This window comes from Sus scrofa, chromosome 17, assembly GCF_000003025.6.
Source record: "Sus scrofa isolate TJ Tabasco breed Duroc chromosome 17, Sscrofa11.1, whole genome shotgun sequence".
In the NCBI taxonomy this organism is placed as follows: domain Eukaryota; kingdom Metazoa; phylum Chordata; class Mammalia; order Artiodactyla; family Suidae; genus Sus; species Sus scrofa.
In genome coordinates, this window is record NC_010459.5 from 51,527,784 (window position 1) to 51,553,429 (window position 25,646).

General features: G+C 51.5%; 1 protein-coding gene across 1 annotated transcript; it reads left to right on the forward strand.

Annotated features, from left to right (window-relative positions):
* On the forward strand, positions 18,663-24,715 carry SNAI1 (snail family transcriptional repressor 1). Its single transcript, XM_021077961.1, has 3 exons — positions 18,663-18,857; positions 19,637-20,164; positions 23,747-24,715. Exons 1-3 carry the CDS (start codon positions 18,776-18,778, stop codon positions 23,929-23,931), a joined length of 795 nt encoding a protein of 264 aa, XP_020933620.1. The 5' UTR covers positions 18,663-18,775; the 3' UTR covers positions 23,932-24,715.

Below are 25,646 nucleotides of genomic sequence, written 5' to 3' on the forward strand. Positions count from 1 at the left end.
CCCAGTCAAGCCCTCCTTTCCTTGGGGCTCTTCCCCTACTGCTCACTGTTTGTCATCTGTCCGGTTTTTTCCTGCTCCTCAGCCATTTCCTGGAGCTTTTGCCTCCTCTTTGGAAGGGAACCCAGCTTTCCACCTGTCCTCGTTTCATGCCTGCTTCTCCTGTCCACTGTTGATCTCTCAGGTCCTCCGAACCAGCCAGGACCTTTTCTGGGTCATGAGTAGCACAAATGAAACAAGCATCTCCTCCCCTTGTCCCCAAGGGGTGTGAGCGCCAGCAAGAATGGGGTGATGGGTGATGGAGCGCCCCCTCCTGTGCTGTGCAGGTTCCTGTTGGTTGGTCCTTGGCGGCAGCTGCCAGGAGCTAGAGTTACCTCATGGGAAACATTTCACAGGTCTTGTTAGGGTGGATGTTCTGGGTTGAACATGGTCTGATGCTGGAAGTTTTGATGAGTGAGATTTTCCTATCATTCCTGCACACCCTTAGGATTTAACTGGTTCAGACTTAAATGCCTGCATGGTGCCTTTTAGGGTAAGGTGTCACCATGTATTTTTAGTGAAAATAAGTGTTTCTAGGTTAGGAAAGTTAAATTCCAATTATCCGTAAGAGAGGAGGAGGGTCAGCTAAGAGGTGGAAGGGCGCTAGCTTTTTGGTTCTGATTTTCAAACTGGTGAAGTGTTTTCAGATGACTCAGTCATGGTGCCTCTCGATTTGGGAGCCTGCTTATGTTCTTGTCCTGGAAGCATGAAAAGAAGTCCTCAAATGAATAAGAAGTGTGTGAGCTCCCATGAATACTAGTTCTTGCATCTTTTATTTGGTAACTTAGATTAAATTGTGTTGCTTTTCTATCACAAATGGTTTCCTTATAAAACTGGTTACAACACGTGAATTGATGTGTAAAGACCTGCCTTCGAAAGCAGAGAGGTCTTGGGAGCACCACCTGCTGCCTGACCCTCCTCTGAGAAGTTGGTAATAGAAGCAGCTCAAGAAGCTTGGCGTTCACCATGTTTCATGAATATTAGTAAATATAAGGCTAAGGGCTTGTAATGTATAGGAGTAGAGCCTCTGATCGACCAAAAGGCATCTGGGTTTCAATTCATTTTTCTCTGCCAGACCTCTTGTCTGAATATGGACACTTTTTTTCTGGTCAGCGGCTGAGGCTGCAAATGACGGGGCTTTTGGCCTGTGCGCTGCTGTTGTGGGCCCCTCTGTCCCTGCCACCGAGAGCCAGATGCCTAGGAACCAGCAAAAACACAGCTCTTGGGGGCAAAGTAATTTTTTCTAATCTGCTGTTGCTTGAGAGGGCCCAAATGTTATGGTCAGTTTCTTCACTGTAACTTCTGGAGAAAGTTCACTTCGAGGCCCCTGCATTGAGATCACCTCGGTCTAAGTTTAGAGGGAAATTGGACAAAAACCTTCGTTTAGGGAACTGATGATGGTGGTCTCACGGGTGGTACCAAGAAACAGAGTTCCTTGTATTAAGTGCACTTCATGTATTTCTAATAAGAGGACTTTCCAGATAGCGACATTTGTTATGTTCTGGCTTTTAAAAGGTGAAATACAAATAAATTTCATAATTTATCCAACCAGTGAGCTGTAATGCCTGTTTTCTGGAATTCACCACCACTTGCTGAACTCTGGGCCTGGGGAGCCTCGGGAAGACTGTTGCTCTTTCTAAGGGGAAGTTCTTGTCTGTCACGAGTGAGCCCCATCTGGCTCGGATCTCAGCTCTGACACTTCACCAGCTGCCCTCTCTGGGCCTGTCTTCTCTGGAGATTAGACACCTTGCCCACCCTGCCCCGCCCCGCAGTTGGGAGCTCCAGTCAGGCAGGAAGTGACCATGTTCCATGAAAGAGGCTTTAGATGACTTAGTAGCGGCCCTGAGACCATCGCATGGGAGATCTGAGGTCATGGCCGTGTTTCAGTTTTGTACTCTGCCACTGGCTGTGGGACATCTGGAAAATACTTCTCCTTCCTGATGTAATTGGGCTTAAAAAGGATCCTTCTCCTGCACGTGGAGAGGGGACTGCAGTGGGGAAAGAAGGAAGCAGAGGCCAGGCGGGCGGTTGCTGCAGGTTCCGGGCAGGAGGTGGCGGCGGCCCGGGGCTGTGCAGTGGTAACGGTGGTACTGAGGTTGTCTGATTCCGCAGCTCTTGAGGGAGAGGTGTGAAAGCCGGAGAGGAGTCCAGAGGGACGCCGAGGTCTGGGACCTGCACGACCACTGAATTAAAGGAAAGATTCCATGAGGAGATGGAGGGGATGTTTCAGGAATGGGCACCTTGGACTTCACAGAGGACCTCCTGGCACCATGCACAGATACAGGAAGTGCCAGCTCTCAAGCAACTCAAAGAAATGTGACTAGGACGTGCCTGGGACCTTGAAATAACTCTAACAGTTACTCAGATGATGCCAGTTTCTCCAATGTCAGAGATGCATGTGATCAAACTCTTAAAATGACTAGACAAAATACTTCCACATTTGTTTTATTATTATTATTATTATTATTACTATTGGTCATTTTTGGCCGCCCCATGGCATATGGAGTTCCCAGGCTAAGGATCAGTTCCAAGCCGCAGTCACGACCTAAGCCACAGCTGCAGCAATGCCAGATCCTTGACCCACTGTGCCAGGCCAGAGATCGAACCTGCAACCCACTGTTCCCAAGATGCTGCTGATCCCATTGTGCCACGGTGGGAACTCCTTTACATTTGTATTAAATATAGCATAAGTAATTAAAAACGTAGGGATTTGAGGCATTCCCATTGTGGTGCAGCGGAAATGAATCCGACTAGTATCCGTGAGGATCTGGGTTCGATCCCTGGCCTCACTCAGTGGTCAGTGATCTGGTGTTGCTGTGAGTAGCGGTGTAGGTCACAGACGCATCTCGAATCCCACAATGCCGTAGCTATGGCTGACACTTGCAGCTCCGATTCAACCCCTAGCCTGGGAACCTCCATGTGCCGCGGATGTGGCCCTGAAAAGCAATGAGGATAATAATAATAATTCAGTGTTTGAAATTCACATTTCAAACTGGGCATCATGTTAAGTCTGGACACTCTACTCAATGTATATTAGCAGAATAAATGTTCTGAACATCTGCTATTTGCCAGGAAGCTCACACCTCAGTAAAAAAAAATATCATTCATGCAATTACTTGTTTTAATTACTTGTTTGTGGCTGTCTCCCCACTGATAAGTTCAGCTCTTGAGGCCAAGGATGATGCGACACTGCCCTCCATACTTGGCCCCTAGTTGACTCAATAAATATTTCTAGAGTTGAACTGGAACTAAAGGGAACTCTTTTACAATGGTACTTCCTTTCTGTGGCCACTTTTCCAGCCCAGAGTTAGAAGCTGAAAGAAGCCGGCCCTGCTGTCCATCACTGTGGGCGGAGGCAGGTCCTCAAAACCAGAAGTACAGGAGGTGGGATTTGTTGGGCAGAGGGGGTGAGGCTGGGAGCGGGTATGGTGGCTGTTGCCAGGCGAGGATCTGACCTGTCTGGGTTCTCCACGTGGTCCCTGGATGCTCTCCTGCCCTTCTCGTTAGCCCCCGGCGTTCCACCGTGTTGGCTGACGGTCCCATGGTGGGCCCCGCAAGGCAGTGGGAGTACAGCACTAAAGACAGTGGTGACAGTCGTTCTCATCCCGGGTTCCTGACACAGTGCCTGCCCTCAAATAATTTGTATGTAATCCTCCCTCTCAGCTCCTGAAAGGTGGCCCAAATCAGGCATTTGGAATACTCCAGAAAAGTCAGCCTCCTCCTTGAATCCTGACCAGCCCTGCAAGGAGAGGTGCCAGTAGCATTCCCCTTCCACAGATGATGCTGTGGAGGAGGCCAGAAGGAGTGAGTAATTTGCCCGAGCTGGGACAGGAACGACTGGGTGGTCCAGGGTAGAGGTCTCAGCACCCTGCACAGTCCCCAGTGTCTACACCACTAGCCGTGTGACCTCGGACAGCTTGTTCTAATCTCTTTGTGCCTTGGTTTCCTCATCTGTTAAAATGGGGTTAACAAACATGTCTTCCTCACAGAGTTGCGGGAAATCCAGAGGACTCATCCACGTCAAGCATTAGAACAGGGCCTGGCACAAAATAAGTGCTTAATAAATGCGTGCTAGGATTTCCCATTGTGGCGCAGTGGAAACAAATCTGACTAGGAACCATTCCATGACCAGGAATCTGGCAGGTTGGATCCCTGGCCTCACTCAGTGGGTTAAGGATCCAGCATTGCTGTGAGCGGTGGTTATGGGCCGCGGATGCGGCTTGGATCTGGCGTTGCTGAGGCTGTGGTGTAGGCGGCAGCTATAGCTTCCATTTGGCCCCTAGCCTAGGAACCTGCATGTGCTGCGTGGGTGTGGCCCTAAAAACCATGCATGCATGCATAAATAAAGGTGCAGCTACCCAGCCACTACTGTTTTTCCTCCTCCCTTCCCCGAGACCACCCAGTGCCCAGCCTCACCCAAGCAGCTTGAAGCTGTAAATGTTTGATGACTAAATACTGCTATTAAGTGATGTGTTTCCCAAACTTGCCTGGAAGACATGAATTACTGGTGAGGCGGTTGCTGCAAAACAGATTTTCAGGACCCTCCCTCAGAGATTCTGATTGGTAGATGTGGGTGGGACCTGGGAATCTGTATCTTTTAAAAAGAGCCTCAGATATGGAAGTGCTGTAAAATTTGGTTGTGATGATTGTTCCACACCTATAAATGTAATAGAACTCATTAAGTAATTAAAAAAAATAAAAAGAGCCTCAGGTAAAATGCATCTAGACTTGTATCAGAAATCCTATCATGTCAGACTGGCTGGTGTTACATGCATTACAGCTGGGGTAGGACAGCCGCTCGGTTGATGGTTAGAATCAGGTGGACAGGCTCAGTTCTTCAGGTTGCAAGACTTGAGTGATACCTTTTCTGACTCTAGAAATCATCTAGACTATCTATTTGGTCTGAAAAAAAATCACCCCACAAATTACTTACAAAGGGAAAATGAGTAACTTTGAAGTGGAGAAACCCAGGCAGACACCTTCTTTACTAAGTGGTCAGAAGTAGTATCACTAGGGAGTTCCTGTCATGGCTCAGTGGAAATGAATCTGACTGGTATCCATGAGGACACAGGTTCGATCCCTGGCCCTGCTCCGTGGGTTAAGTATCCAGTGTTGCCGTGAGCTGTGGTGTGAGTTGCAGACATGGCTCAGATGTGGCATTGCCGTGGCTGTGGTGCAGGCCAGCGGCTACAGCTCCACTTTGCCCCCTTGCCTGGGAACCTCCATATGCCGTAGGTGTGGCCCTAAAAAAGGCCAAAAAAAAAAAGTATCACCACTATTGGGACACACCGTGGGTGACTTGATGGGATGCACTTCTGAAGTTTCCAGCAGAAAAAAAAACCTGAGCCTGATTGGAAGAAAACATCAAGCAAGTCATCCACACCGAGGAACCTGCAACCTCATGGTTCCTGGTCAGATTCGTTTCCGCTGCGCCACGATGGGAACTCCCCAAACAGAGACAGTCTACACAACACCCCAAACTCTTCCAAAATGTCAAGGTCAGATTAAAGGAGACTAAAGAGGCATATAACCAGCTCCAATATTGCATGATCATGGGTTGGATCCTTGATGGGACAGAGGTTGCCCTAATGGCTGTTAATGGGCCAATTGCTGACATTTAAATATGGATGGTGGAATGAGTGATAGTATTTCTTTTCAGTGTTAGATTCCCGGATTTTACCTTTTTTTTTTTTTTTAGGGCCACACTCAAGGAAGTTCCCAGGCTAGGGGTAGAATCAGAGCTATGGCTGCCGACTTACACCACAGCCACAGTAACGTGAGGTCTGAGCTGTGTCTGTGACCTAAACCACAGCTCATGGCAATGCCGGACCCCAACCACTGAGTGAGGGCAGGGATCAAATCCGAATCCTCATGAATACTAGTCCGATTTGTTTCTGCTTCGCCACAATGGGAACTCCCTAGATTTCCTAATTTTGACAATTACACCACAGTCACATAAGAGGATGTCCTTGTTCTTAGGAGATGTGCACGGGAGAGTTTAAAAGGACGTGATGTTCCAAACTATTTTCAGATGGTTCAGAAAAAAAAAGTAGTGCATGCCTGTATTATTGACACACATATAAATAAATAATAAGATAAAGCAAATCTGCACAATGTTAAAAATTATAGGAGTTCCTGTTCTGGCTCAGCAGTTAAGAATCTGACGTAGTGTCTGTGAGGATGCAGATTCGATCCCTGGGCTTGCTTAGTGGGTTAAGGATCCAGCATTGCCATAAGCCGCAATGTAGGTCAAAGATGCGGCTCAAATCTGGCACTGCTATGGCTGTGATGTAGGCCGGCAGCTGTAGCTCTAATTCAACCCCTAGCCTGGGAACTTCCATATGCCACAGATGCAGCTGTAAAAAGAAAGAAAACAGAAAAAAAATTATAATGCTTGGAGTTCACTTGTGGCTCCATGGGTTAAGGATCTGGCCATTGTCACTGCCATGGCTCTGGTTACAGCTGTGGTAGGGGTTCAATCCCTGGCCTGGAAACTTCCATCTACATGGGTGCAGCCAAAAAAAAAAAAAAAAAAAAAAGTTAGAATGCTTTTTGTTTAAGAAAATAACAGAAGACAGGTAAAGCAGAAAAATATAAAAAATAAAGTGGAAACCACTCCTCATTCCACCCCACAGACAACCAGTTACCATTTCTGTCAATAGTGGAATATTTACCTGACCTTGGGTCACCATATTTTTGCTTGAAACTTAAAATGGGCAAATGCTTTAATTCTTGTCTATAACCTGAATCTATCTATCTATCTTTCTTTTTCTTTCTTTCTTTCTTTCTCTCTCTCTCTCTCTCTCTCTCTCTCTCTCTCTCTCTCTCTCTCTTTCTTTTAGGGATGCACCCATGGCATATGGAGGTTCCCAGTCTAGGGGTCCAATTGGAGCTACAGCCGCTGGCCTACGCCACAGCCACAGCAACGCCAGATCCGAGCCACGTCTGTGACCTACACGACAGCTCACAGCAACGCCTGGTCCTTAACCCGTTGAGCGAGGTCAGGGATCAAACTTGTGTCCCCACAGATATTAACCAGATTTGTTTCTGCTTAACCATGACAGAAACTCCTAACCTGCATTTTTCATTCCCTGATGTATCTGTCAACACCTTTCCTATCATTGTGGTTGGTTGGTTGGTTTGTTTTTTAGGGCCGCACCTGTGGCACATGGAGGTTCTCAGGCTAGGGGTCGAATGGGAGCTACAGCTGCCGGCCTACACCACAGCTCACAGCAACACCAGATCCTTAACCCACTGAGCGAGGCCAGGGATCAAACCCTCATTCTCATTGTTCCTAGTCAGGTTCGTTAACCACTCAGCCACAAAGGGAATGCCTCCTGTGGTGTTATTTTTAATGACTGCATGATACTCCTGGTGAGGATGGACCATACTTTATCAACAGGTATTTAATTTTTCCAGTTTGATTCTGTGAACTTAAACAATAATGCAGCCAGTTATTTTACCAGCAAAATGAATTTATTCAGGAGCAGCAAAGAATTACCACTCAGGACATGCAAATCACACCCAGGGCCAGTAAAACAAAGGAGAGGAAACGCTTTTGTAGAGGAGAAGGGGAAGTGGGGAGGAGCTGTTATAAACAAGTGCACTGGGAGTTCCCGTCGTGGCGCAGTGGTTAACGAATCCAACTAGGAACCATGAGGTTGCGGGTTCGGTCCCTGCCCTTGCTCAGTGGGTTAACGATCCGGCGTTGCTGTGAGCTGTGGTGTAGGTTGCAGACGCGGCTCGGATCCCGCGTTGCTGTGGCTCTGGCGTAGGCCAGTGGCTACAGCTCCGATTCAACCCCTGGCCTGGGAACCTCCATATGCCGCGGGAGCGGCCCAAGAAATAGCAACAACAACAACAACAACAAAAAGACAAAGGACAAAAAAATAAAAAAATAAATAAAAATAAAACAAGTGCACTGGAGCAAACTGGGAGTTCAGAGTATAGTGCCTTGTCATTGGCTGCATTGTGACAGTCTCTCAATGGCTGAGCTGTTCGCAAGCAAGGAAGAGATCTTTCTTCCTCCTGCTGGTGGTAGTAAAATAGTATCACTTCCTTCGGGAGATGCTAGAACGCCTCGTGTTGGGATCTGTATTCTTTTTGTTGTTGTTGTTTTTTGGTGGGTTTTTTTTGTTTTGTTTTGTTTTTTCTAGGGCCACACCTGCAGCATATGGTTGTTCCCAAGCTAGGGATCTAATCGGAGCGGTAGCCTCTGACCTATGCCACATCTGCAACCTACACCACAGCTCACGGCAACACCAGATCCTTAACCCACTGAGCGAAGCCAGGGATCGAACCTGCAACCTCCTGGTTCCTAGTGGGATTCGTTAACCACTGAGCCATGACAGGATCTGTATTGACTTTTACTGAGGCGTGCAGGAGCGCTCCCGCTTCTGGTCTCCCAGCTCCATTTTAGTGAGGTTTCCTTTTATTCATTTTCACACCTGTTATGGACAGTGCTAGCGTGAGCATCCTTCTAAATATATCATCTAAGTATTTTATATACAGAGCTGCTGGGTCAGATGAGAGAGGTTGAGAGAGGCAGAAACAGGGAGAAAGACAGAGAGAGACAAAGTCTGAGGAGACAGAAGGACCTCCCCAAAGAGAGACAGAGACAGAGAGAGGGTGCCAGAGTCAGACACCCAGAGAGACAGAGAGAAAGAGAGACGGAGAAAGATCAAGGCGGAGGGAGAGACTGGGAGAGAGAAGGGTTAGTGCCTCTCCAAGGGGACAGTGAGGGAGCTGGCCTGAGGCATCGAGGCCCCAACAGCCCAGCCACAGGAATCCAGGCAGGGAATGACTAAGCGACTTTTAGGAACACACCCTACAGATAGAATTGTAGACGAGGTCAGTGTCCTTTGTGCAAGGATTTTCATGGGACTATTGTTCCCGGTAAGCAAAAGATGAGAAGCCCCTCGTTGCCCATCAGTGAGGAACTTATAGATTGTGCTCTAAGTGCTGGTAGGAGCCCTGTCTCCAAGTCAGGCTGCCAGATTTAGCCAATAAAAATACACGAGGTCCAGTTAAGTTTGAATTTCAGATACAGACTAAGTCTCCCATGCAGACTTATACTAAAAGCTTACTTCTTGTTTATCTGAAATTCTAGTTTAATTGGGTATCTGGGTTTTATCTGGCAGCCCTATCGCCAAGATCAGTGAGAACTGCAAGGTGAAGTGAAGACAGAGCAGGGGTGTGTGTGCTCATTTCTGGGAGGAGGGCTTCTGAGGTGGCTCATCCAGGTTCTAGCTCCTGACCTAGGTGGCAGCTGTAGTTCAAGGGAAGAGGCCTATCCAGGGTCACAGAACCACAGGTGGTGGGGCTAGGTTGGAACCTCAGCTTTGTACTCTGCGGTCATTCGTGTATATGTCTTTTTTTTTTTTTTTTTTTTTTTTTGTCTTTTGTTGTTGTTGTTGTTGTTGCTATTTCTTGGGCCGCTCCCGCGGCATATGGAGGTTCCCAGGCTAGGGTTGAATCGGAGCTGTAGCCACTGGCCTACGCCAGAGCCACAGCAACTCGGGATCCGAGCCGCGTCTGCAACCTACACCACAGCTCACGGCAACGCCGGATCCTTAACCCACTGAGCAAGGGCAGGGACCGAACCCGCAACCTCATGGTTCCTAGTCGGATTCGTTAACCACTGCGCCACGATGGGAACTCCCGTGTATATGTCTTAGAAGTGTTCATGTAGTCAATAAAAATATTAAAACCAAACCACAGTTTTCTAAACTCCATTTGAACATTTCTAATTTTAAAAAAGAGCAGCAGGAGTTCCTGCTGTGGTGCAGTGGGTTCAGAATCTGACTGCAGTGGCTTGAAGTCACTGCCGGGGTGAGGGATTGACCCCTGGCTGTTGCGGTGGGTTAAGGATCTGGCATTGCCACAGCTTCAGTGTAGGTCTCAGATACGATCCTGAAACTTCCATATGCCAAGAGTGTGGCCAGCGGAAAAAAAAAGAGGAATTCCTGTTGTGGTGCAGCAGAAACAATCTGACTAGTATGCATGAGGATTCGGGTTTGATCCGTGGTCTCGTTAGTGAGTTAAGGACCTGGCATTTCCATGAGCTGTGGTGTAGGTCACAGACACGACTTGGATCTGGCATTACTGTGGCTGTGGCGGAGGCCGGCAGCTGTAGCTCCAGTTGGACCCCTAGCCTGGGACCCTCCATATGCTGTGGGTGTGGCCCTAAAAAGCAAAAAAAAAAAAAAAAAAAGGCAAGGCGTTTCCTTGTGGCACAGCGGGGTAAGTATCTGACATTGTCACTGTGCCATGAGTTCAATCCCTGGCCTGGGAACTTCCACATTCCACAGGCACAGCCAAAAAAGACTGGCAATCTCAGAAATTCTAAGGGGCCTAGGGCTCTCTCCGTCCTGAAGCCTCTGCCACCTGAACTGCTTTCACACCCTGGAACACTCATCTGCCCCGGGCTCTCTAATCACGGTGGCCAGTGGTCACTGCTGCCCAGAATGTCTGCTCACTTCCTCTCACACCTGCCCATCCTGTGACCTCAGCCTGAAGTCAGTCAGTCTCACCCTTCTGACTCACCTGGGCCCCTCTGGGTTGGTGGGGAGCCCAGTACCGCTCTTCCTCCCCTGTGAGCTCCGGGTGCCGGGGCTTGTTTGTGACCCGGCCGGTTCATTATAAGATCCTGGCCCGCTAGACACTAGACCAGGGGCTTTCCATCACTGGGTTACTGTGACTCGGGCATAATAGCCTGTCACTTCTCTGAGCCTCAGTTTTCTTACTGGTAAAAGGGGTTAATACCCTTGCTTACCACTCAGGGCTTGCTGCGGGGGGTCACATAGCCACTGTGGCAGCAGTGAGAGGGTGACGACTTGAGCATCTCAGAGGTGATGAGTGACCTGAGAGCAGCTCTGGGAAGATCTGGGGGAGAACCACAAGTGCAAAGGCCCTGCTGTGGAAAAGAACCTGTGTGAAGAGGAGGCAAGAGGGCCCGATGAGTCTGAAGCAGATGAATGCGGGGAGAGTGGAGGAGAAGAGCCCGCCGGGCGAGGTGAGCCAAGAGCAGGGTTTGGATGTTATTTCGACCTAAGGAAATCATTTGTTCTCACGTTCCCCTCTTCGGCAACATCACCCACACCTAGTGGTCCAGAGATGCACAGAGGTCTCCAGGTGTGAAAGATGGGTGCAGGTGGGGAGCGAAGAGGCCCTGGGGCTTTTCCTGGAAACAGGTTCCTCCTTCTGCCAGGAAGTGGAGATAACAGGTGATATCAGTGCAGTCTGAGGGGCGAGGCTGCCAGGGCAAATTAGTGTGCGAGATAGTCTGTGAGATAATGGATGTGAGCCCCTTTGGCAAATGCGTGGAGATTAGCTGGCAAGCCGTGCTCGGCATGGTAGCAAGATCGCTAGGGCCTGCGTCAGGTCTGGAGCATCAGTGGCTCTCCGGGTGAGATGTTGGCTCAGCAGGTGTGGAGAGGTCTAGCTTCAGGGCCCCACTCAGCCCTGACACATCCACCCTCAAGGCCTCGATACCTGCCATTTAACCAGGGCAATCCCCTCTTCCCGGTTGCCTGGGATTGTTCCAGAAACCCTCAGTCCTGGGCAAACCAGGACAGTTGTCCCCTACTTATTACCCATATTCACTAGATAAAGAAACGAGATCACAGCGGCTGGCAGTCAATATTTGCCTGGATTTTGTGGCTGGGGTTTTTTCATGACAAAGTATTTGAAATAGTGACACATGCCTGTGAAATAACTGATTCATACCCTGGTGACCAGGCAGGTTAAGGATCTGACATCGTCCCTGCTGTGGCTCAGGTCACTTCACTGCTGTAGTGCAGTTTCAATCCCTGGCTTAGAAACTTCCACCTGCTGATGAGCTGGAAAAAAAAGTAAATGGAGTTCCTGCTGTGGTGCAAAGCAATAGGTGGGGTCTCTGGGTCTCTGGATCCCCGGTGCTGCACAGTGGCTTAAGGACCTGGAGTTGCTGCAATCGTGGCTCAGATCTGATCCCTAGCCAGGGAACTCCATCTGCCACGGGCTGGCTGAAAAAAAGAAAAAAAGTAATGACATTAATAGTTGCAAGTGTTTAAAAATGATTTTTAAGACACAGGAAATGCGTGTCGTAAAAGATCCTTCCTCCTCCTGCCAGGCTGCCACCCAGGTCCCCTCCTCAGAGACAACCCTCCCCCACCCCGGACTAGTTTCTAGTTCTCCCTCCAAGGGTTGTTTCTAAGAAATACCCACACATCGCTTCCTCTTTATGCGCAAACTATTATCATATTGTGTGTGCTATTCTGGGCCTTGCTGTTTACCACTTGATGTCTCTCTCTTGCACTCTCTCTCTTTTTTTTTTTTTTTGGCCACTCCTGTGCCATGTGGAAGTTCTGGGGCCCAGGACTGAACTGGCACAGCAGTGATCCCAGCTGCTGCGGTGACAATGCCAGGTCCTTAACCAGCTGTGCCACATGAGAACTCCACTCCATCTGATTCCACACCCATTACCTATAGAACTTTCTCCTTTTTGACAGGGGGCTAATCTGACTGCACTATAAGGTATTAACTGGTCCCCACGTGGACCTTGGCTCCAGTGCAGGAGTGTCCAATACCACTTGGGGATGCTAAAGGGACACCTATGTAGGTGAGCCTCCTGCACAGAGACTTGCACACAGCAGGTGCTCAGCAGATTGGAATAAAAAGGATTTATCTAGCTTTTCTTGGAGCTCTCAGCCCTGGGCCACACCCAACTTCCCTTGAAAGCCTTTTGTGTCCTAGGATGATGACTTTGATTCCTTCACAGAGGGCCTTCTGAGTCAGGCCCAAGGTTGAATCACTGTGTGTGTTCAGGCAGGTGAGAGACACTCAAGAGGTTTTATTTTTTAAATCAAGGATAAGGAAGGAGGTTGAGCCTGGTTTTGTTCATTGAACTTTCCATGGACAATGTCTTCTTCCTGTTTGAGATTAACGCTGATTGATCCACTCACCGAATGATGATCTAATCGAGGGGGCAGTTAGCCTAACATACAGTTTTTAGTGATTAGGAAGTTCATCAACTCAGTGACCAAAGGACACACAGGGCTCATTCGGGACACAGAGAAAAAATAAACGGCTTTGGAGTATGGAAAATTGCTCCACCCAAGCATGTAAATGCAGATTGTAACTAGAAGCTCTCACTTTCCCTTATCAGATGGGAAAAGATAAAATTTGAGGAGTTCCCATTATGGCTCAGGGGTTAACGAACTGAGACTAGGATCCACGAGGACACAGTTCTTCGGGTTCTTCCATCCCCAGCCTCGCTCAGTGGGTTAAGGATCCAGAGCTGGTGTTGCCGTGAGCTATGGTGTAGGTCACAGATGAGGCCTGAGCAGCTGCAGTTCCAATTCAACCCCTAGCCTGGGAACCTCCATATGCCTCAGGTGCAGCCCTAAAAAGACGAGAGACCAAAAAAAAAAAAAAAGACAAAATTTGACAATACCGTACTTCCACCAGGTTTTGAGAAAAGTCCCCCATCTCCCTGTTGGTGGAAGAATGATTTACTTTAACCTCGTTAGAGGGCATTTGCTAACACTTTTTGTAACATAATTTTTGGGTGCAATTATGTGTGCAATACAAGAGAGTCACTGAAATTGCCACCTTGTTTGTAACAGCAAAAAATTGTATTCTAGGAGTTCCCGTCGTAGCTCAGTGGTTAACGAATCTGACTAGGAACCATGAGGTTACGGATTTGATCCCTGCCCTCGCTCAGTGGGTTAAGGATCCGGCGTTGCTGTGAGCTGTGGTGTAGGTCACAGATGCGGCTCGGATCCCATGTTGCTGGGGCTCTGGTGTAGGCCAGTGGCTACAGCTCCAATTACACCCCTGGCCTGGGAATCTCCATATGCCGTGGGAAGCGGCCCTAGAAAAGGCAAAAAGACCAAAAAAAAAAAAAAAATTGTATTCTAATCTAAATGCCTATCACAAGTCCTCTTGTTAGATAAATTGTGTGATTGTGGTATAATCCATACAATGAGAAAGTGTGCCATTCTGCAACAGATGAAGGGAGCCACATGACATGATGGAGCAACTTTCAAGGTACACAATATAGTTACTTGGGAGGAAAGACTAGCTTGTGGGCTCCCACTTATGTTACTTAAAGAAGGGGTGTACAGATTCATGCACATATGTATGTCTTTCCTTGTCTCTATAAAGACCATCTCTGGACGGTCATACAAGGAACTGGTAAAAATGTGACTGGTATAAATAAACCACAATTTTTTTTTTTTTTTGTCTTTTTTTTAGGGCCGCACCTGCAGCACATGGAGGTTCCCAGGCTAGGGGTCTAATCCAAGCTGTTGCTGCTGGCCTACGCCAGAGCCACAGCAACGCCAGATCCAAGCTTCGTCTGCGACCTACACCACAGCTCACCACAACGCCGGATCCTTAACCCACTGAGCAAAGCCAGGGATTGAACCTGCAAACCTCACGGTTCCTAGTCAGATTCGTTTCCGCTGTGCCACGACGGCAACTCCATAAAACACATTTTTAGTTATTGTTCTTACTTTTAGTGGGGATGGACACTTGTTGAAAGTGCAGACTTTTATTCAAATTTATCTTCCTTTCAGAGGCCTTTCGTGGCCAAAGTAGATATTCCCAAACCCTTCTCCAAGGCAGCTGTGCCAGTTTTCATCCCCATTCGAGGCACGGGCACCCAGCCCCGAGCTACGACCAGCAGAGGGCGCCGCAGGGCCGCGCCCCGGGGCGCGGGGCGGGGAGAGACGGCCTGGCCCGGCCGGGTCCGCTGCAGCCCAGCCGCAGAGCCCGTTCCTTTCTGGGAGGCCCTGACAGCACCGCATCAAAAGTGTCGCCTCGCCTTCACCTGCAAGGCGGCCTGGGACCGCACCTCCGGGAGCTGGCCGGCGGCTCCTGGGCCTCGCCCAAACCCTCCTCCCACTTCGCTGTCTCCGGCCGCCTCCTGGCGGGAGGAGCGCGCAGGGGCGAGCGGGGAGGAGAAACCGCGGGGACAATTCAGTCACAAGGGAGGGCACTGCCCAGATCCGAGGAAGGCCCCTCCCCGCTTACACCTCCGGGAGGGCGCAGGTGACCCACCTGAGGAAAATGGAAAGTGGGAGGCCCGGGCAATGGCGTTTTGCGTACCAGCGGCCTCCAAACTCTACCCATCCTGGCATCTCCACGCGATAGAACACCCACCTTTTACAGTTGAGGAAATAAATTGAAGCTCAGGGTGACCCAGGAGGAGGTAGAGCAGTAATCCGTCACTTACCAAGCGCTTGTTTGAGCACCTACTAAGTGCTTTGAAGAAAACTGAATAGAGTAATGGAATAAAGTGATGTGGTGGGTGAGGCAGGGTCCTACTTTGGCTGGGATGATCAGAGAAGCCTCCCTCGAAGAGGTGACTTAAAAATTTATGTTCAATGTTATTCTTACCAAAAGTATATAAATTGTCTACATGAAGTTTAAAGACTAATAATACATTTCTTCCTGTTTGAGAAACAGAACATAACCCTGGACAGCAGAAATTGACAGGACATTGTAAATCAACTATAATACTTTTTTTTTTTTTTCCTTTTTAGGGCCCCAATCACGGCATGCAGAGGTTCCCAGGCTAGGGATCGAATGGGAGCTATAGCTGCCGGCCTACACCAGAGCCACAGCCACACAAGATCCAAGCTGTGTCTGCGACCTACATCACAGCTCACCGCAACGCTGGATCCTTAACCCACTGAGCAAGGCCAGGGATCAAACCGCAACCTCATGGTTCCTAGTCAGATTTGTTGCTGCTGCACCATGACAAGAACTCCTATAATTTAAAAATTTTAAAAAAAGAAACGGAACATTACCAAGAACACACTAGAAGCCCCTCCTCCCCCAGCTAACCACACTCCAGAATTTTGTGTTAAACATTTCCTTGCTTTTCTTTGTAGTTTTACCACCTCCATATACATTCCTCGACAATAAAGGGTTTGGTTTGCCTGCTTTTGAACCTGATGTAAATCCAACTAACTGTATGCATTGGTTCGAATTGGTTCTTTTTGCTTAAAATGATGTCTCCGAGATTCATCCCTATTGTGTTGCATGGAGTTGTAGTTTTGTTTTTTGGATTTTTTTCTGGCTGCCCTTGCGGCATGTGGAAGTTCCTGGGCCAGGGGTTGACTCGCAGCGCAGTTGCAATCTGTGCTACAGCTGCAGCAATGCCGGGTCCTTAAACTGCTGCTCTGCACGGGAACTTGTAATTCGTTTTTATTGCTGTATAGTATTTCACTGTGGGATTGTACCACAGTTTATTAATCCATTCTACTGTTGACAAACACTTGAGTTATTTCCAGGTTTTTTTGTTTGTTTTGTTCTTTGTTGCTGTTAGGAACAAGGGTGCAATGAATATTGTTTCTTCTGGGATTAGTGCTGGGCCAGCAGGTCTCAACCTCGGCTGCTCACTAGAATCACCTGGGGAGGTTTTGTAAATGCTAATACCAGAGGGCCCCACCCAGACTAATCAAATCAGTAGGACTCTGGGGGTGGGGCCCAGGCTAACGTTCCCTCAGGGAATCTAATCTGCAGGTGGGGGCTGAGAGCCTCTGGGATGCATTTGGCTTGGAAGTAGAATTGCTGGGAAGAGAATCACCTGTTATTAGATGATGCCAAACTTTTCCAAAGTGGCTTGTCCCTATGACACTCTCACCAGCACAGGACAAAAGCCCTCCTGCCTCCACATCCTCAACACTTGCTATTGACCACATTTTAACTTTTTATCTTTCTGATGAGTGTGAAATTGTATCTCACTTCGGTTTTAATTTGCATTTCAGTCATTACTAATGAGGCTGAGCAGTTGTCGAAGTTCACACTGAAACAAAGACTGCAAAGGAGCTAACCAGGTGAAGATCTAGGGGGAAAGAGATTGGGGGGGGGCAGGGATGATGAACAGCAGGTGCCAAGGTCCTGTGGTGGGCCAGGGCTGGGATGTGGAGGAACAGAAAAAGGGGCGGGGAATCATAGTGCAGGGGAAGCGGAGGAGAGTGGCTCCAGACAAGATCAGCAGAGGTCAGATCAGCAGGTGGAGGCCTGTGGAGAAGAGAGCTTTCACTCTGAGGCAGATTGGAACAGGGGAGGGTTTGAGCAGAGGGACACAGCCTTACTCTCTCCCTCTGGAGGCACGTGGAAAATAGGGACTGGAACTAAAGAGATGTAGAAGGGGATATATTCTTCCTAAAGACTGCCTATGCCCTGTCCCCCACCTTACCCTCCCCTCACCAATTAGAACAGGGTAAGGAAGATTGTTTTGTTCACCGCTGTTATGACCCAAACAGACAGTTGTCCCAGCCCTGTTCTAGGTGTGGAGTGGAGAGGCTTACAGGTGTTCATGGTCCTTGCTTCACAGGTGGGAACAAGTTGGGTGGGGCTTGTGGATTTATCTCTGTGCCCCATCTCTCCCTCAGGCCTGGCATAGCTCTCAAAGTTGGTGGGCTCACAGGAACGCTGAGCGCAAGGGTACAGCTGTCCCCACATTGAATCAGTCAGTGCCCTCCCACCCCCTGCCCCAGGTGGAGCCCAGCATTAGGTCCTTCAGACAGTACTGCTGACCCCAGACAAGCAAAGAGACCATGGCAGCCCCTGCCTTCCCTTCTTCTTTTTCCCACCTGCCCAGTCTTTCTCAAACTCTCAACAGGTCCCTCCTCAGCTGAAAATTCTTCCTTGGCTCCCCAGTGCCCTTGGGGCAAAGTCCAAACTCCTCCAGGCCCTGGACGCCCAGCAGACCTGACCCCTCTGCCCTGCACCCCACCCCCATCCCTGGGAGCTGCTCTCAGCGGCTCTGAAATAGTTACTGATTCCTACCTCAGGCCTTTCCCCTCAGTATTTCTTCACTTCCTCTGGGAAGCTGCCCCCGACCCCCTGTCAAGTGACCCGCCTCTTGACTGTCACAGTGCCCTGTGGTCTCCCCCTCCTCCCCCCATCAAAGCACACTTCCCTTTGCATTGGAATTGTCTGTTTACTTCGTCTGTCTCCTCTACCGGACGGGGTGCTACCTTTGGGCAGAGACCCTGAGTGTTTTGTTCAGGGCTGTATCCCCAGCTCCAGGAACAGTGCCTGGCACGTTAGTGGGCACTCCGCAAACATGTGATAATTGAGGGAACGGATGCATTTTTTTCTAGATGATGCCCGTTTGCTTTGCAGAAAAGGCTGTGGCATTGCACACGGCCAGCAGCCACCTGAAGGTGTCCATTGCCTATCTCCCTCCCTCGTCAATCCCACGCTCTTTGCGAGGCACCCTTCGGGCAAAGGAAATTTCCCACCCCTTCCCAAACCCGAGGCGGTGGCGGTTTTTTCGGAAAGTCAGGTGCCCAGACCCACGGCGCGTGGCGCCAGGGGGCGCCAGAGGCGGGCGACTGTGCCACGCTGAGCTGGCGGGCGCACGGGTCCCGAAGGGGGTCCGGCTTAGGCCGGGGTTCCTGGCGCCACGCCTCCGGCAGCCCGCAGCGGAGCGAGGAGAGCAGCGCCCTCAGCCCGGCGTCCCAGTTGCCCCACCCGGCTCCCAGCGCCACGCGGCGCGAGCCCCGCCAGCCCCAGGCGCACCTGCTTGGGGCGTGGTCTCCGGCGAAGGCCCTCCTTGATTGGTTTGGAGGTGACAAAGGGGGCGTGGCAGCGCTCGGCCCCCGCCCACACGCTGGTGGAGTACTTAAGGGAGTTGGAGGCGCGTCTCCACTCACAGCGCAGCTGCACGGCCTTGCGGGTGGAGGGCCTTGCGATCCCTGCGCGACCCCGTGACCCCCCCGCTGCTTCGGCCACCATGCCGCGCTCTTTTCTCGTCAGGAAGCCCGCCTGCTCCCGACGGAGGCCCAACTACAGCGAGCTACACGACTCTTCTCCAGGTGAGTGGATGGGGTGCCAGACCCCCGGGGGGTTGGGGGGAGCACTCGGTGAAGGCTGCTTGGTGCGGGGGCGGCATATGAGGGGAAGGGACTTGGGGTCAAAATCGAGGGCCCAAAGTCGAGGGCCCAAAGTCGAGTCAAAGGATACGGCCTGGAGAAACGTGGAGAGGGATGTGACTAGCCCCGGGCAGGTGGATCTGGGAGATTGGGAGAGGGCTTTTAGAGGGCGGTGGTCTTGGGCTGAGGGGACTTTTTAGGCGCCGAGAGGCGGGGAGCCCCAAGAGCACTGAAATGGGGGGAAGAGGCTTGTGTCTGGATACCCGCCGGCCAGTGTCTGGGAAGAGTCCGGAGTCCAGAGGATTTGGGGGGAGGGGGCAGGAGGAGAGACGTGTATGGAAGGGGGTCTGGGACAAGCGCAGTGCCTCGGCAGCCGAGGCGATTAGGGGCCAGGGTGCTGGGGTCTTTCCTCAGGCTGGGGACTTGGTCAGCTCAGGAGGAAGGAAACCTAGGAATGACCTCCCTGAGCTGGAGGGATCCTTCCTGTAAGATCTGGAAGTTGAGATGGAAGAACGGGTGACCTGGCTGAGGAGTGGGCTCTGCCAGGGCAGAAACCTGTCTTTTACTCATTTAAAAGCAGTAACCCTCTCTTATTCATTTAATAAGCACGGAGTGCCAACCCCACTCAGCCCCTGGCCCACATCAGGCAAATGTTTGCTGACTGACAGACTGACTGACCAACTTAATGCCTAACTTTGCCCTTTTCTCTGTCTCCCCACCAGAGTTCACTTTTCAGCAGCCCTATGACCAGGCCCACCTGCTGGCAGCTATCCCACCTCCTGAGGTCCTCAATCCCACCGCCTCACTGCCCACGCTCATCTGGGACTCTCTCCTGGCACCCCAAGCCCAGCCGATTGGCTGGGCCTCCCTTCTGCCCCAGGAGATCCCCAGGGCTGTCGAGCTGACCTCCCTGTCTGACGAGGACAGTGGGAAAGGCTCCCAGCCCCCCAGCCCACCCTCACCGGCTCCTTCGTCCTTCTCTTCCACCTCAGCCTCCTCCCTGGAGGCCGAGAGTTATGCTGCCTTCCCAGGCTTGGGCCAATTGCCCAAGCAGCTGGCCGGTCTCTCCGTGGCCAAAGACCCCCAGTCTCGCAAGGCCTTCAACTGCAAATACTGCAACAAGGAGTATGTCAGCCTGGGTGCTCTCAAGATGCACATCAGAAGCCACACGCTGCCCTGCGTGTGTGGCACCTGCGGGAAGGCCTTCTCCAGGCCCTGGCTGCTGCAGGGCCACGTCCGGACCCACACCGGTGAGTACCCTGCAGGCTGGCTGCCTTTCTGACCCTCCCATGCCTTCTCTGCCAGCTCTTGCCAGACAGGGTGTGCTGTTTTCTGGTTGTAGAAACTGAGACCCCCAGTCTCCTGACTCACGAGTTCAGGGGCCTGACTCTGAAACCTTTGACGGAAACGTTTCTTCATTCATCAGCCCAGATGGGCTGAGTAGATAACTCAGTTCCTCAGCCAAATGGGTTGGAGCTGGATATGGGAAAGGTGTAACCAACACCTTGCTGTTGGGACCAGGTGTGAAGGGGCCCACCCTGCTCCACCCTCCTCCAGCCCACCCCCACCCCCACCCTAGCCAGACAGGATGTTGTCAAGACTCCCCACTAGGCTCTGAATCCTGATTGGGGATCTTCCCCAAACCTTGGGCTGAGGTTCCTCCTCTCTGAGCCTCAGCACCCTCCACCGTAAAAGCATAAGAACACCTTGGAGGGGTTTCGTGCCAGTTAAACGAAAGAAAGCATACAGACAGCACCTGGGACAGGGCTTGGTACCTGATCAGCACCCACAAAAGTGGTTGTTGGTATTTTTTCTGCTTCCATGCTGTGTGCCTTTGAGCAAGTGATTTCACCTCTCTGAGCCTCTCTGATAACCTTATCTATAGGCTGGATTATGATAGTGTTTTGAGGGGGGCCATCTAGATTCACTGGCTCCTCAATCACTTTATAGTAATTTATTATCATGTTGGCTCTCAGATCTTCTCTTCCCTCCCTCCCTCGCACTGTGGTAATAGGTAAACTTAATTCTGTCATACAGACCCAGGAAAACCTTTGCTAGCTGAAAACAGTTATATCTTAGTGTTTAAAAAACGCTACACTGATTGTGCCGAAAATTGTGAAATGGAGCCTGTTCTCTCCTTTAACTTTCTGGAAATGCAGAAAAAGTAGCCACTGCACCTTTTCAGAATGTGACTCGTGGAGGCCACCCTGCTCCCGGCTGCTCTTTGGAGAGTGACTGTTGAGGGAGAAGAGGGTTCAAGGGTCATGACTGTTTGGGGGTCAGGCCGGCCGTGTTGGAGACTCAGTTCTGGCATTTCCTGGCCCGGTGGCTGACCTCTGAGCCAGTGGGGGTCAGCGGGGGGTGGTTCGTGAAGCCTGGCATTTTGCAGGCACTATTTGGTGTCATCTTACTCCTACCAGGGGGCCCAGGCATCCCCGTAGCTTGCAGACCCTGGCTCCCCACATCTTACTCGGTGAACAGATAGCCCTGATTTTAACATGTAAAAGTCCAACTGCCTGGCCTCTGCCCTGGGTGCCAGCCTAGCTGATGGGGTCTCTACTGGGGTGTGGGGGGGAGTCGGTGCTCCCCTGGGCCCCCCAACTTCTTTCCCTTCCCATTCGGACATTATTTTAATGTAAAGGCATGGCTCAGACACAAAAAGCCTGTTGAAATGCACCATTGCCATCCTCATCGACTCCCATTGTGTGCCTTAATGGTGGGCCCGGGGGGCGGGAGCTGGGGGGTGGAGCAGGTGCACGGGGCAGCGGTGCCCAGCACCTGTTCCCAGCCACAGCTGCTGGCCCACAGTGTGTCAGGCCCCTTTAATCCAGGGAGTATCACATGTACAGTGCCCCCCTCGGCGGCCTTTGTCCCCGCCGGCCTGGTGCCGATTTCACACTCTGCCAGGAGCACCATAAAGGGCTGGGGGTGGGGGGTGGAGGTCTGCTGCCTCCTGCTCTCGCACTCAGACCTCCACCCCTCATACATCCCTTCAGGCCTGCCCCTTTGTTCAGGTTCGGGATTGATCTTATGAAGCCTAAAGATAGGTGCTCAGGGCTCCCTCCACCTGTGCCCAGGCCATCAGCCCTGGGAGAGAGGTGCCGGCATAGTTCCCATCTTACAGGTGAGGAAACTGAGGCCCAGAGGAGGAAGTCCCTTACCCAAGTCAGAGCTCCTTGGCTCAAGCCAGGGCTCCTTCACCTCCACCCAGGGGTTGGGAGGGAAGTGGGGGTACGCCACGCCACGTCATCCCCTTTTCCAGATCTGCATACCCTCGGCCCCCAAGCTCACAGGGGAGCGTGTGGATGAGAAAGATCATCTCTCAGCCCTTGACGAATGCAGTCCTCAAACCCTGCAGGCCTAGTATGCAGAGGCAGCTCAGGGACGACAGGGCAGGCTACTCAGGCATCCCTTCCCCAGTCCTCTGGCTGGGTCCCAGCTCTGGCTCTGCCGGTGGCCTGTTTCCTTGTATACCTGCCCCAGGAGACTGAGCCCATGAACGTGGTTCCAAGGTGGGCCTCAGGCATCTGATTTCTGGACCCCGCCCTCCCCTGCTGTGCACTGAGCTTGGTGCCCCAGGCACCCAGGAGGCTGCTGGAATTCATTCATTCCTCCCCGGCTCTTAATTCCAGCACCAGGATTTAACCAGTGGGCCATGGCCTAGGGGCACAGAAGGGTGGGAGTGCGCGGAAAAATGATTCAGTATGATAGAAGGGTGCCTGGCACGTGGTAGGAGCTTGATTAATATTTTTCTAAATGAGTTACTCTTCTGACTTGGTTTGGGAAATGCTGGACCCCAGGCAAAAACAAAGCACAGCATTTGATGTCTCTGGAGTTATATTTTCTTGATTGGGGCAGGAATTATGAAAAGTTGGTGAATGGTGTTTTCTGGTGGTGATTGAGGGGTTGGGGTCTACTGAGTCCTTGAAAAAAAAGGACTCGTTGCACAGGCACTTATTGAGCTCTTACTGTGTATCTAACCCCTTGTGCAAGACTTTTCCCAGCACAGCCTGGCCAGGCAGGGGGTGTGAAGACGGCAGGTGGGGGCTTTTTAAAAGGAAAGTCGTAAGAGGTTTCTGCAGCCTCTTGGGGGTCCTAGGCCTTGGTTTGGAGGCTTGGAATGGATTCAGAGTCAGGAGGAGGGGGTCTTGCCTTCCTGGGTCTCAGTCTGACTAGGGACAGAGAGACTTAAAACCACCCTGCGTGATCAGCATTGATGACTGACTCTTGAGCTTTGTCCCCAGAGGAAGTAAAGCCAGGAGTGATGACACCCATCACAGCCCCCTTAACTGAGAGGAAGTCTGTGTAGTGGTTACAATCAAGGGTGCAGGAGTTCGGGCTGCTTGGTTCTTGCCGAGGTGCTGCGTACTCCCTGTGCCTCAGTTTCATCATCTCTAAACTGAAGGCAAAGGCAGAGTTAAATGAAATAAGTGTAAACTGCGTCTCCCTCTCGCTGACGCAACGCGTTCAGCAAACGCAGTTGCCATCGTTGTCGTCATTGTTGAGCACGTCCTGCCAGCATCACAGGAAAAATTCATTCAACCTTCTGATTACCAACCCCTGTGAGGGGGGAAGAACAGCTCCATTTTACAGATGAGCAAAGGGAGGCTGGGGGAAGCTGGCTGATTTGCTCAGGGTCACACGGTGGGAAGCAGCAGCTCTGCCTGCCAAATCCAGGCCTTTGGGTGCTGTCTGGCCTGGCTTTTCTGTGTCATGGGTCCTTGGAGGTTGGGGTGAGCCTGGTTCTGCAGGCCGGGGGTGGGTGGGGATTTCAGTAACTGTCAGTTGTTCTCGCAAAGGGACTGAGTCTCGCTCCTGTCCTCTCTCCCCAGGCGAGAAGCCCTTCTCCTGCTCCCACTGCAGCCGCGCCTTTGCTGACCGCTCCAACCTGAGAGCCCATCTCCAGACCCACTCGGATGTCAAGAAATACCAGTGCAAGACGTGCTCCAGGACCTTCTCTCGAATGTCCCTGCTCCACAAGCACCAAGAGTCGGGCTGCTCAGGGGGCCCCCGCTGACTCTCAAGGTTCCTTCCCGCCTCTCCAGGCTTCACCCGGCCGCGGCCTCCTCCAGGTCCAGAAGGAAGGCCCGGGCATCCTCCTTACTGCCACAGAAGCCCCGGCTGAGCTCGGCCTTCTGGCTGCGTTGGTCCCAGGACTCTGAGGACCGTTTCCCAGGGCTCTGCTCCGGTGCCTCCCTGGGCTCTGAGAGGCCTTTCTGTGGACGGCTGAAGCCGCTGCTCTGGAGCATTCCATCTAGAGGTGGCCTTTCTGTGTGGGTTTGTGTATCTAAAGCTGTTTTGAGCTCCAGGACAAAAGCCGGCAGACTGATGGGAAGCTCCCACCCCATTCAGGGGGCCCCAGTGTCCCCCACAGGCACCCTCCGGCCACCCCTCCAGGAGGTGTGACTAACTATGCAGTCATCCACCCCCAGGTGCACCTGCGGGGGTGGTCGCTGACACAAGGACTGTGTCTAGACCCCAGGATGCCCCAGGGTCTGGGCAGCTATTTCAGCCTCCTGTTTGTTATGGTGGCACCTGTTTCACGGGCAATTTAACAATGTCTCAAAAGGGACTGTGAGTAATTGCCTTCACTTGTTGAGGGCCCAAGTGGGGCGCTTCAGCCCCACCAATGTGTCTCCCGGAACTATTTCTGGGGCCCGACAGGTGGGCCCGGGAGGAAGATGTTTACATTTTTAAAGGTACACTGGTATTTATATTGCAAGCAACATTTTGTACTAAGGAAACGTTTTGTATAGTTATATGTACGGTTTATTGAATATCAATAAAGTGGTTAATTTATATATAAATACAGTCTACTTGGTTTTATAGTGGAGTGGGCATTTTAAAAGGCCTGTAGACAGGGATTCTGGAGCTCAGACACTCCTGACACAGCCTGAAGTCTTGTCCTCTTAAAACATCACATGGCTTTGGACCTCTGGGTTTGTCAGGGCCCTTGTTTGTGCAGATGTGGCTTCCTCGGAGCCTGGATGTCCTGTCCCATGTGGCGGTGGGGAAACACCTGTGGGCCAGTGAGCAGTCAGGCTGCATGTGTGCAGGTTTCTTCTGCTCGCCACTGTGGCCCTTGCTCGCTCTCTCCCTCTCCTACTGGAAGAGGACCTGGCCCACAGGGTGAGCAGCTGGCTCCCTGGGCCTTATCAACTGGGCCTGCTGTGGGGCTGTCCCCAGCACTGCAGGTCTTTGGCGGAGGGAGTGGCTGCTCCCTGTGAGAGAGTGGAATGCAGTGAGCAAGAAGGGGACAGAGGACGTCCTTCCTGTTTCCAAGGGCTCTGGCCTCCCTGTCGGACCCACACCTCTGTCTGGCCGCTGGGTACCAAATGGCCTTTGATGCAAGGAAATTGGCTGGCTGGAGCCGGGAGGGTGAGAAGCCAGGCCAAAGGGTAGGGGTCATTCTGCTTCCTGCTTGAGGACAGGACGGGAAGACGGTCCGCTTGCGTCCCTGGCTGAGATAATTCACTCCCGGCTGCCGGCTGCCTGTCGTGGTGACCTCACCTCTGGGGCCCTCCTGGGGCCAGGAGAAAATGAGTGTCCTTTTTGAGCACAAAAGGTGCTGAAGGTGCCAGTTTCCTGCGGGGAGCTGAGCGGGCGTCGCAGGCGTCCCAGAGCCCCAGAGTCAGGCCGGGGGTGGGGGAGCTTCATGTTCCAAAGGAGAGATGATTCTTTCTTCTAAACAGGAAATGGTGACCCGCAGGCCGGGAGCAGCCCTTAATGACT

Coding starts and splice junctions, on each gene's coding strand:
- SNAI1 (XM_021077961.1), top strand. CDS start 18,776: ATGCCGCGCTCTTTTCTCGTCAGGAAGCCCGCCTGCTCCCGACGGAGG. Junction 18,858..19,636: donor GCTACACGACTCTTCTCCAG/GTGAGTGGATGG, acceptor TCTCCCCACCAG/AGTTCACTTTTCAGCAGCCC. Junction 20,165..23,746: donor CCACGTCCGGACCCACACCG/GTGAGTACCCTG, acceptor CTCTCTCCCCAG/GCGAGAAGCCCTTCTCCTGC.